At 37.4% G+C, this 13003-nt stretch overlaps 1 protein-coding gene across 10 annotated transcripts in view; it reads left to right on the forward strand.

The window, feature by feature from the left end:
- The window catches only part of Unc79 (unc-79 homolog (C. elegans)), a 250138-nt gene that overhangs the window by 215179 nt on the left and 21956 nt on the right, over nt 1-13003 (forward strand). For all 10 annotated transcript variants that reach the window (XM_013517287.1, XM_013517282.1, XM_013517285.1 and 7 more), the window contains 2 exons: nt 3629-3733; nt 11317-11394. In XM_013517287.1, the coding sequence (XP_013372741.1) occupies nt 3629-3733; nt 11317-11394 (183 nt within the window). The remainder of the gene's footprint in view (nt 1-3628; nt 3734-11316; nt 11395-13003) is intronic.

Genomic DNA, 13003 nt, shown 5'->3' on the forward strand with positions numbered 1-13003 from the left:
AAAAAAAAAAAAAATACTACCTTCTAAACTTTGACACAGCAACAGAGATGTTTAGAAGAAAAGTTATCATCTTAATACCTTTACTGGAAAAAAAGAAAACCTAATAAACTAAATAAACCTAGTTAAACTACCATAACAGCATAGCTGCAGAAAATTTAAGGAAAGAAATAATAAAGATAAGAGCAGGAGCTAGTTAAATTGAAAACATAGATAAAGTAGAGGAGCAATACAGTTAAAAGGTGGTATTATTATTATTATTATTATTTTCAATGCTGGGGATCAAACCCAAAATCTCATTTGTGCTGGGCAGTTGCTCTACAACTGATCTATAACCCACATCCTCAAAAGGTGACCTTCTGATTAGGCTAATAAAATAGACAAACCTTTGGCAAGACTTACAGAATACCAGAGAAAAGGTACAGATAAAGAATATCAGCAATGAAAAAGGAAATGTAACTGCAGGCATATTAGAGATTTTTAATGATCAACTTTATAATAATTAACTTGAAATCTTAGACAACAGGGACATTTTTCTAAAAAGAAAGTAATAATTGGGGAAAAAAAAGAAAAAGTCAGCTAAACTTAAGGGATTAAAAACTGGAATTGTAGTTTAAAACCTAACCACAAACTCCATTGCATCTTCAAAGACAACTTCTGTATAGATTTAGGAACAAACTGATCTCTGTTTTATACAAATTTCTATCTTATTAGATAGAAAAAAAGAACACTTCCCAACACATTTTATGAGGCCAGCAGAATCCTGATACTAACCAGACAAGAACATTAAAGGAAAGGAAAATTATAGGCCAATGTTCTTCATACATGAAAAATTCTGAATGAATAATGGCAAATCAATGCATTAAAAATAGAACCTCATGACCTAGTCCCAACTTTTCATGAAGTATAAAAATAGTTTTAATATTAGAACATTTATTAATGTCTCCTGTTACCATACTGAAGGATCAAAACCAGTGTCATTATTTCAGCAGATGTATGAAATACATCTTTATAATTCATCACTCATTTACTATAAATTATTGTCAAACTAGGAACAGAAAGGAATTTCTTTACTTAATAAAAGGAGATCTACCAGAAATCTGTAGCAACCATTATATTTAAAGGTAAAATGCCAATAGTCCCCTTAAAATCCTAAGTACAAGGTTGCCACATAGCACTCTTCTATTTATTGCAGTACTAGAAGCTCTGTTCAGTTCAGCAAGACAGGAAGAAGAAATCAGAGGTAGAAGGACTGGAAAAAATGCAACTCTCATTTTTCATAGATGATGTGATTACAGATGAACCAAAGAGAATCTATAGACACCTTTTTAGTTCAGCAAGGATGCTAGATGCAAACATATCCCCACATCACCTATTTTAATGTTTAGCTACAAAGCTTTATAGGATTTACTTTGAAAATGTCATCTGTTATGGCAACAAAAAGTAAACCCGAGAATGTGCAAGCATGTTATGGAGATAATCAGAACATTTCATTGAAATAAACGAAGACAGATCTCATTTTAAAACATAATGACCCAGTGCAAAAAATACAGCTAAATCTTTCAACATAATCTATAAATTTGAATGATTCCAGTAAAAATCCTGGACTTTTTTTTCTAGTAGTGGTGGTGGTGGGGGCTACACAATTTGAACCCATCCTCCCACAACATAAAAAATATTTTAAAAACAGTACACAGGGTATTTTTTGAAATTTCTTAAAAGCATCAAAATGGTAACCAGATATATAAAAATTACAAGGTCAAGATCTGCAGAGCGTAAGATGAGCCCTGCAGGCCAGTTTTGCCCTAGAAGTGTTTATCAGTCTAGAAGATGTGGCTTAGAAGCTGAGGTGCAATTTTGGAAACTCCATGAGAGTAGGGAGATAGAAGTCAGAATCTTGGACCTACAAATAGTGGAACTCTGTTACAACACCCTCAGACCCACACACTTTTGGCTGGACCTATAAAATAAAGATGACATGGAAGTAAATTTCTCTTCACATAGCTACTGCTCATTGCCAAGTCCTATGGTGAGCCAAACTGAGATATTACAAAGCTTATCATACATGAATTAAGGTAACCCTGGCCTAACATTGCCTTCATACACCTGGCAGATGCAAACATAAAGCTCTTTGAAGTAAAATAATGTTTCAGATGATTTCTAGAAATAATTTTTAAAATAAAGCATCTAGCACACAATAACCAGAGTTTAAGAAAATGAGATGCAATAAATAGGGGGAAAAAGACAGTAAATACAGACCTGCAGGGACTCCCTGTTACTTGATTATAAGAAGATCAAGCAAGAACAGAGCCTTCTAAGGTGTTTGCTGTGTGCTGCTGTTTGGGTGGTGATTTCAGGAGTGTTCAGTCCATCTTGATCCACTTAACTATACACTTAATAGTTTATGTACTTTTCTACATATGTATATATTTGATAATAAAAAGGCTTACAGAATTGAAACCAATTTAATATATCAGCAAGACTGATCAATGAATGTTCATACAATAAGCTGAGTTCATATAACAAGCTGTTGAAAGATCTAGAGATACATCTATCAACAGGGATTAGTTTCAAAAGCATAATTTAGTGAATAACTTCAAGTTGCAGAAAAGTATGTGTAATATAATACCAATATAGAAAGTTTAAAAATCAAGCAGAACAATATTAAATGGTATAATGGAGATGCACATAAGTAGTCATAGTAGAGCTGGGGATGTTGCTCAGTGGTAGAGTGCTTGTCTGGCATGTGGGAAGCCCTGAATTCCATCCTCAGTACTGTACAAATATATAAGCAAACAAATAACAACAACAGAAACTCCCAAGTTACATACAATTGTAGTCAAAGTATAAAAATACATGAAATAATAATAGAGTCAGAATAGTGACTATCAAGGAAGGGAGGAAGGGAGAAACAAAAACAAATCCTAGATAGGTGTCTTTAACTGTTTCTGTAGTGTTTTAGTTGAAACAGTATCTCTTGAAAAAAGGATCAATCAAATAAAGCAAAGCGGTATGATTTTACAAAGATGTGGTAGGTACATAATATATTCCATTCTCTTTTTTTCTGTATGCTTGAAATAATACATTGAAAAAGGCAGTTCCTGGAATAGGACATAAAACTTAAAAAAAAAATTGTACATGTTCTTTCTAAATGATTTTGTATTGAAAAAATACTTACCAGATATGGTGGTGCATGCCTGTAATCCCAGCACTCTGGAGGCTGAGGTAGGAGGATCTCCCCAAGTTTGAGGCCACCTTAGGCTACATAAGTGAGTTCAAGGCTTGCCTGAATGACATAGCAAGACCCCATCTCAAAAACAGAACAAAACAAAACTTGTGGGCTTGTTTGATTGATGTAGTGGGATTCCCTTGTGGGAATAAGATATTGTGGCTTTAATATTTAAGAGATACTGTTTTCTTATCAGTTAAATTATATATTCTCATTGCTTCAGTAAAGGTATTATACATGTCTTTTTTTTTTAGTTTTAATTTTATTTCTTAAGGATAGCCCCTTGTACATTTTTAAATAATATTTTTATTTCTGATCTATGAAATTTTGGAAACTCTTTTGGCAGATCTATTCTAATTGAGTTTTTAAAATTGTTTATTTCTTCTATTTTGTTTTATTTAGGAACGAGATAAATTCTACTTATCTCGTAGTGTTGTGCTAGAACTTCTGCAGGCCCTAAAGCTCAAATCTCCTTTACCAGATACAAACCTCCTTCTACTTGTCCAGGTAAGCTTATGTTGTATTTGTGAAACTTTTCATGAATTCTGTGTATGTCTGGAAAAATTAAGAGAAATTGAGGGGTATGCATAAAACCAAATGTCTTTGTCCAAGGATGAGAAATAATATATCTTACATAAGTCAAGATCTAACTAATACAAGCCACTTGGCACTTCCACTGGTTAAAAAAAGATTTAAAAAGAAAAAAAGACTATTTGTTGTTTCGTTCCTAGTATGGAACTAGTTCTGTGAGGGATAAAATAAGAATTAAACCATGATATCTGTCCCTAAGATAGTTGTAATCCAGTATGTTGGAGGGACAATTTTCTGGCCAGAGCTGAGACAGAACTAAGGCAGGTAAGATGGGCCGGAGGCAGAGGTCTGAGTCAGATGAGCACCGAAAGGCACTGAGTCTTCTGTAAAGGTGAGGATGGGCCAGGCCAGAGATGGTCAATGGCAGAGGTTACTCAGTCCAGCAAGGGCTGGGGAGTAGGCTAATCAGCCCACCTGGACAACCGAGGTCGAGGGCTTGAGCACACACAAGGCAGGCTCCAGAAAATTGGCAATGATTATGCTTTTGGATATAGGACTATTTATGAGGGGCTGAAGTTTTCCATTCCCTGTGTCCTTAACAGGGCATCTTAGGTACCCATGCACCATTTGATCTCTCGAGACAGGCTGTGATGAGTTCCATGAGAGGAAGAGGTAAACAAACCCTAGGCCTTAGAACCTAGAGGGAAGTTGAGGGATCACATCTCATGTCATACGAAATTGTGTATAACTTCATGAAGGAAATGGCATTTGAGCTGGGTCACACACACAACTAGTGAGTATAGACAAATGTCTTTGCCTGAAGTTTGGGCTCAGTCCACAGGTAAACTGGCTTGCAGGGAAAGGAAAGGTTCAGGCAGGAAGGTGGAATAAATTTCAGGACGATGACATTCGGATGGAGCTAAGCAAAAGCAGTCAGCAGTGCCAGAGTCAGCAGGGGATTTGGTAAGCTGGGACTCTGCCTCCCACTGCAAGGGCTGAGACTAGACTTAAAGAACTGACCATGAGCTATAACTGAGATAAGGGTATCATTCAGATGATGATTGTGCAAAGTGCCCAGTAACTGAATCACAGCTATTTCCATTCTCCCCAAGCATTAAAACCAGTCACAGAGTCTGGGCCTCCAAGTTTGAAGTTAATGACTGAAGGAAAATAGGAGCTTGGTATCAAGGAGCTGAACAAATTTCTCTGAATCATAAGCACCTTGGGTACCATGTGGGGGAAAAAGGGAGAAGAGAATGTTAATTGACATTTATTATGTGTCAAGCCATTATGAACCTTGGCATGGAGCAGATGCTATGCAGGATGCTAGAGAAAGAGACAAATAAGCCATGGTCTCTTCCTTTTAAGAGTTTGGAATCTTGTAGGTAAAGCTAATGTAAACAAAAGGTACCAACATAGTGTGTGGGTACAGTAATAGAGACATGTCCTGAGTAAGAAAGCATTCAGTGAGGGGTGGTATGGATCTTGCTAGATCCACAGAAGCTCAGACGTTTACCCAGTAGAGGAGAGGTCATTCACCATTGAATAGCCACTGCCTAGTTCCCTTCTTTCCCCACCGTAAATCGCTAGGACCAGAATTGGGTTTCTCTCCAAGACTTGAGATTTAATAACAAGTTTGTGCACGTTCACTGCAATTATCTGACGTTGTCTGTCTGGGTACATTGAAGCTCTCCGAGAGCAAGTGCAATGAGTAGTGATTGCTGGACAATGGCAGCAGTGGAGGTTGGGTGTGACATAGTCAGCATGAAAGAGCTCCCATTGTACCAAGGTACCAGACAGCCCAAGAGGAATGCAGAAGCAAAACCACAACCAGAAAGTATCTGTGTTCTGGAGGAGAGACAAACTGTGGTTTCTCCCAGTGAATTGCCGTGAGCCATCCCTCCTACTCATGTGTCAGAGACAATACCACTTTTGAGTACAAGTGATTTTGACACAACCAACTTTCTAGATGAAGGGGATCTCCATTGGTTTGGAGGAGGGCAGGTACACAAGGCTTCATGGAGTAGCCCAGGAGGGGTTTCATTTTAGCATGTTGGCAGTGTCTGGAAGCCCCTTGCTTCTGATGGCATTCCAGTTAGGGGTTATCCTTTGAAACACCCTAGGCTTCAGGGTACTGAAAGAGCTCTCCTGAAGGCATTGGATGAGGCTTTCTTAATCACCCCAGTCTTGAGCAGAGTAAATCCGTGTGACTGATCTTCTTGGGGTCTGCCACCCAACATTGTAACTGCTGGAGGCTGAATTTCCATGAAGTACATTAGTCAACCATAATAAGCACTTGTCGCAAGACAGCAAAAGAACAGTGGCAGTTTAAATTACCCAGTGCTTAAGGAAGCCATAAAAACAGTGATTATTGCATCACAGCTAGGTGAATAAATAAAAAACAAATTAGCCTTAGGATGAAAGAAGGCAAAAGTGTATACTTCTCAATGTATTTTATTAATTTTCATCTGCTTTCAAACATAACACTTTCATCTTTTTAAAACAAATGTATGTATAAATATAACATGTGTAAATATATATATTTGAATCAGGAAATTTTAAATGTCATATGTAAAATTATTCAAGTTGGAGAGGCATTTTGGAGACATTTTGATATCCTGCCCATGAGGATCAAATTTCTGAAGAATGTCTCAACCTTCTCTGACAAAGAAAACCTAACCATTAGCACATACTTGTAATCTCAGCACTCTTGGGAGGCTAGGGGAGGAGGATTGCAAGTTCAAGCTCTGACAGGCCAATTTAATGACTTAGGAGGATCCTGGCTCAAAATGAAAAATTAAAAAAGGTCTGGGGCTGTGTCTCCATGTGAAGGCTCTGGGTTTAATCCCTACTACTGCAAAAACAAAAAACTTAATATTATGCCATTTTGAAGTAACACATCCTTCAAACTCTTAGAGGTAAATAATTTTAATTACTAATGAGAGAAATAAAGCAAGGCATACCTTAACAATAAATTAGTTTCCTTTTCTGCGCTGAGGTCCTACCCAAGTCATTGAGAAGAGTCCTTCCCAGGAGTTGGGAGTGGGGGAAGCACCTTTGTCTCTGAGAGCTGAGCATCTTTCTGTAGTTTCTCAAGTCCCTTTTCTCTTGCCCTTGCCTGCCTGGATTCTTGAGCTATTCTCTAAAGGATGGTAGAGATGGCTGCCTACACCCTTGTAGCTTCTTTTAGACCAGAAGATCTAGGCTGGACTGTAGGAAAGCTTTCCTTTTTACTGGGCAGTGTCATCCCTGGTGCCTGGACATCAAGGCTCATTGTGTGGACAGTAAGTACAGACAGGACTTTCCTCATGGGGATCAGTGGTTAGAATCTGATGGCAGTAAGTTTGTATCTGTTGGACTGAAAATACAACTTGGAAACAGAAGCAAAAACAATAATTGGGTAGGAAAACTTACCTGGTGATCCATCATGAATGGCACTGGCTCTATTAATGAAAAGAGAATTGGTTGCTCCAACACAGGGTTTTCGCTTTATACTTTACCCTGTAAGGAGAGACTAGGGCATTTCATTTATGATTACTCTAATTAATACCTTAGTAAGTGGATGAGTTTGCTGAGGTGGAAATGTACATTCTTCTTTTAGGCTATACCTTTGTTGTTTATCAAACACTCTGGCATTAGAGAGACCCCTTATAGGACAGTGGCACACTTGCCCAAGAATGTGGGCTCACCCAAGGCCTAAACATTTCAGGATAGCAACAGGTACCAATCAGTTTTTAATTCCTAGAAGTTTTTCCAAGAGACCTGGCATCATGGGAAAATGTCCAGCTTCTTATATTGCATAGGTTGTCTAGCCATAATTGCTGGTATTTGTTTTTACTTACAAATGAAGTCAGATAGCCTTAAATGCTCAAATGAGTTTTTTTAAGAAAAGAAGGCATGGAGACAGGAAAAAAATTTGCCAAATTAAAGAAAATTATCTTTTTCAGAATCTAAAATTGTCAACCACCAGGACATATTTTTCCTTCTGCACTTTGGACAGATGTACTATCATGTTGTTTTAATTCAAATCTGCTGACATTTTGACTTGCCTTACAACATTTTTCTCTTCTTCTGATTTGCTGTAGATGTGTGATGTGTAACAGGTTATTATACTTATTCTTGAGATGGATTAAAAGAATTTTCATAATAGAGCAATAATCCATTAAAAGTTACCATAAAGACTAAGTTCAAATCAAAATGAATTTCCTCAGTTCCTTTTATGTGTCAAGAGTAGATGTTCTGGTAATTTGCATGTACCACCTCCACTCTGTGGGATATACCTGCATTTTCAAGTTATGAGAAATCATGTCTGTAAAAGATTTTCTTTTAAAAATAGATTAGTTGTGGGTTGGAGGACAAAAAAATGGCAGAGGTATGACTGTTGTTTTTAATTCACAGAGGCTGGAGTTACTAATATTGGTTGAGTTAGTAATAACCCTATCACGCCATGGGATGAGAGGTATAGATACTATTTTGGGTATCATTTTGAAAATGAATTTAGTAATGACGCATAATAGATATCGTGTTTCTTTTGTACTTACAGAGGAGTGGATATTTCAGTGGAATAGTTCTCTCTGGAAGCATAGAATTCTTCCCTTTACAGAAGTTAACATGTTCCCCTCTGACTTTAGCTACAGCTCTATACTTTGGGAAGTTCTATATAATTAAAATGAAGTTTTTTCCAATTCATAGTTGGCAGTAATAATAAAATTAAGACAGAAAGATTTATTAAGGTTTTAATTGTATATATGATGTGAAAATGCTAAAAAATAAATAATGAATTATTTTAGAAGCTCATGTACTTCAACTCTCATAAGCCAGGTTCTCTGAGACACATCACTTTCTGGGCAGTATTTTTTATTAATTTTGATTTGTGTGAATCATCATAAGTCAGACATTTGAGTTTGACCTCAGATCCTGCAGCTTTGTGGCTGTTAACACTCAGACAGCATGCTCACTGTGCTTCTTGGTCCGCTTCACTGATGTGGCACATGGGAGAGGCATCTGCTGAAGACAGGTTGAATTTTTGCTTCTTCTCAGATCCTGCTTTGTCCTCAACACCCACGATGCCATCCATGCACAATTTGGAGGACCCAAGACTTGCAGCCATCCTTAAATGAGCAGTTCCAAGCACTCCCATACCTTGCACGTTAGATGTGGTTCCATCTTCCCCATAGTTTCTCTCAGCTGTGCAGCTCACTCCTTTTGTAAAGAGATTAATTAAAATGAATGCTGGTGTTCTGACAGAGATTTGGAACATAGTTATAAGTTGTTTGTCCAGATTGTGGATTCAGATAGCTTTGCAAAATACATTTTATGGGAAAACATGTAGTATTTGCCAGGTCAGGTTGAGAGTTCCTTTTTTTACTCAGTACTTCTGTTACGGCAAAATTTGGGCTGTATTCCACAAGAGACCAAAGAACTTTATGAGAACAGACAAAGTTTTAATTTAGACCGGTCACCTCTCATCCCGACTTGCAAGTCAGGGAAGTGGGCGTGGACATGCCTTTGTTCCCAGCTTATATACATTTTTGGTTTCCATGTTAACAGATTGGAATGTTGTAGCCCTGGCCACATGTTGTTTTCCTTGTACCATGTAACTGGGTCAGGCTCAGGTCATGAGCCCAACCACAATGATGTATACTTTCTGTACTCTATTCTATAGGTCCCCTTTTAGATAACCATACATTTCTTTTATGGTTACAGTGTTTATCTAGGGCCAGGAAAAGGATGAAACAACCCAGGCAGGGTCATAGGTAGTTATCTAGGCCCTGGTGTTCTTTGTCTTTGGAGAAGCATTCTAAGGCTAAGTCAGAACTGCAAAGTTAATTCTTTACAACACCTCTGGGATGTTTCTCAAGACATATTTTGAGGCTTGAATTAAGACTAGAATTATTCTATCTTAAAATGATATGCTAAGAGTCACTGTCCCCTATTCTTCCACCAAATACTACAGGTTTCTTTTTTTTTTAACCTACAGGTTTTGGCCAAAGCCAAAGGCTTAACGTTTTTTAAACTTGATTTCATATGTTTCCTTACATTAGCATTAGAAATAAGTCCTGAACAAAATAATGGAAAATTTTAGGCATTCCTAGCTGCTACTCTTTTTTGCCTATTCAGAGTAAATGACCAAATGGGTTCATTCGCTTTTGCTAATGGGATTTGAGGCCAATAGAAATGACAAGAATATTAATATGGGATCTGTGTCCACTCCTGTTGTCCAGCTCTCAGAACAGCTCTGTTTATTGCCCCTCCCCACCAAACCTAAACATCTTTCCTGCAGGATTACACCTTTTGCACCTGAAGTCCAGCTCTGGACCATGAGTAGACATCTAAGGGCCCTTGGCCTCAGAAGGCCTTTTGTTTAGAGTTATACCTTGCCCAGGATTAATAGTGCTTAGATTCTGACCTCTAATCAGTCTGACAATGTGCTGGTTTCTGTTCCATGGTTCCAGAGTGCTTGAGGTCTCTATACTACCCTGATCTGTATTATTTCTTTGAGTCTGATAGAGACGGAGCCTGCCTAGCAACAAGCCTGGTCTTACCCCTACAGCCCCCCTGCGCCTTCCAGATGGGTGGGAAGAACAAGCTACTGACCTCAAAACTTCCTCAGTGCCTCTGACTGCATACAGCAGCAGTTTGAGGTGCTAAACTTGCTAGGGGCACTGCCCAGAGGCCAAGAAAGAGAAATTAAACAGGAGATAATTAATCATAGCAAATGCTGCCAACTAACTTGTTCCTTAAAACCATAAGTAAATAGTTGGATGTTGCGTTAAGTAGGAAACACCTGTCAAAATCTGTAATGAAGCAAATTAAACTGTAATATTGTAAATCCGTTCCCATAATGATCGAAATCACAGTTGATTAACTGATTTCATAAACTCTTACTGAGGCCCTCTGGGATGCCAAGCATTAAACTAGTGCTGGGGATGAGGTGCATCAAGTCTGTGCTCTTGAAGAGCTCATAGAAGATTGAGAAACAGACTCTGAGGTCACTATATCCTAATGTCACAACTGTTATGGTGGAAGTGTGTGAAAAGTCCTGTGGGTGTTTGGAGTAGCACTAGGGTCGTTCTTAACACAGAGGAGACACTCAATGAAGTGGGAAGAGGAAGAGAGACCCTGAGGGCCCTTGAGAAAGAAACAGGTGGGCTTCTCATTCTGAGGTCAATGTTCTGTTTTCATTCTGAATATCCAAGTATGCTGTGCTATAATGATAGAAGTCATGAAAATCTATGAAGGCATGCTAACTGAAACTGTTTAAAAAGCGCTACAGTATAAATAGAATGACCCCGGAGTAATGGTGACAATTCTGCTGTATGTTATTTCTGTCTTGATTGAATTTACCATATCAGTACCACTTGGTTTTCTGAGTCTTTGTGCTCATGTTGGTTCTTTACTGATGGGAATGAACCATCATGATTAGCAAATCCAATGTATCTAGGGCAGACTGTCATGAAAGTGAACACTAATGAATTTAAGCCATGTTAGTAAAATTATAAATTACTTATTATTGTCCAAATACTCTTAAAATAATTATCCTTTCTCTTTTCTATTAGTTTATTTGTGCAGATGCTGGAACCAAATTAGCTGAGTCAACAATCCTGAGCAAGCAGATGATAGCCTCTGTACCTGGGGTAAGTCCTGACCAGACTAATGGTCTGCATTTTTATATTTCACAAAATTGTGGTTGAGAATGTAGGCTTTAGACTCAGACTAGGATTTGATACCTGCCATTTACTTCCTGTGTGAGTTTGCAAAAGTTACTTAACCCATAATTCTTTTATTTATGTCATCTACAGAATGAGACATATCAGGGGCTAGTATACAGGTTAGGGACTGAAATAGTGCAAGTAGCATACTAGCAGATACATAGTAAGTGCTGAGTAAATAAATGTTGTCTATTAAAAATATCATTAACAAATATTTTTGTTGTTGAATGTTTCAGTTTTTTTCAGTATCCTGCATTTGTAATTAATATGCAATGAACATCTTTGTGCTTAACTCTGTCCATTTGGACTATTTCTTTATAATAGGTTTCTGGGAGTAGAATTACTATAATGTGTTTTTAAAAAAGATTTTCATAGTAATGCAAGATGCTGTCAGATAAATCTCAGCAACTTAACACAAAGGAAACATACTGTTTATTCATATGGAGGTGTAAGTGTGTATACTGAGTAGTAGGGAAAGGGAACTTCCACACAGATGCCCAGGATCAGGCTTCCTCCCTTGTGTGCAGCCCTCTGCAATCTCTGGTGGTTAGGAAAAGAAAAGAGAATGTGGTAAGTGGAAGATTTTCATGGTCCAGGTCTAAGTGTGCATATTTCTTCTACTCACATTCCATTGGCTGGAACCCAGTCACATGACCCCATCTACCTGCCAGAGAGAATAGAAAATGCAGTCCACTTGAGTACTAGGGAAGAAGAGAAGTAGGTCTGGGGAGAAGCCACTCTGTGCTGTGTACTCATTGTTTTCTTGTTGATTCATTCTTTAGAATTCAATATTTTCTACCTATAGGATAGCTAGGAAAAAATAACATCCCTAAAGTGTAACAGGTTTATCAAAATCAATTAAGATAAATATTTCAACAATAACAAAGCAACAGTTATAGGATTTACATACAGAACCCTTTCCGGCAACCAATAATCCCCCACTCACAATCAATTATAAACTAATAAAATGAAAATGAAAGTAAAATAAAATATTAAAATATTTGAAAATATAAAAATTAAAACTGGCTAGTAGATCAGAAGACTTTTTTAAAAAAGCATTTCTTTATTAATTTATGAGGAATCATCACTACAATCTATGCATCTCTTTCATTTTGAAAAGTTTCTTTCACCCTCTTATTTATTTACTTGTCCTAAGAACAGTTTATATAAGATTGGCCCTCTTGGAAAATTATTAAGTAGCATTGCTAACTATAGGTATTGTGCTCACTATTGAGCTCTAGGACTTATTTATCTTGCATACTTGAAACTTTGTACCCTTTAGCTAGTACTTTCCCATTTCTCCTTTCTTCAGCAGATTTTTTTTTCTTTTTTAGTAATGCTAAGGATAGAACCCAGGCTAATGGTGGTAGTGAAACCAGCCTTGCTGGAAGACAATTTCACAATCTGCTTCTAGGAGTACATTTGAGAAAATAACTTCCCACCAGAAGATATATATATATGTGTGTATATATATATGTATGTATACATATATGTATGTGTGTGTGTGTGTGTGTATATATATATATATATATAT

This window comes from Chinchilla lanigera, unplaced genomic scaffold (genome assembly GCF_000276665.1).
Source record: "Chinchilla lanigera isolate Chin_1 unplaced genomic scaffold, ChiLan1.0 scaffold00037, whole genome shotgun sequence".
Taxonomy (NCBI): Eukaryota; Metazoa; Chordata; class Mammalia; order Rodentia; family Chinchillidae; genus Chinchilla; species Chinchilla lanigera.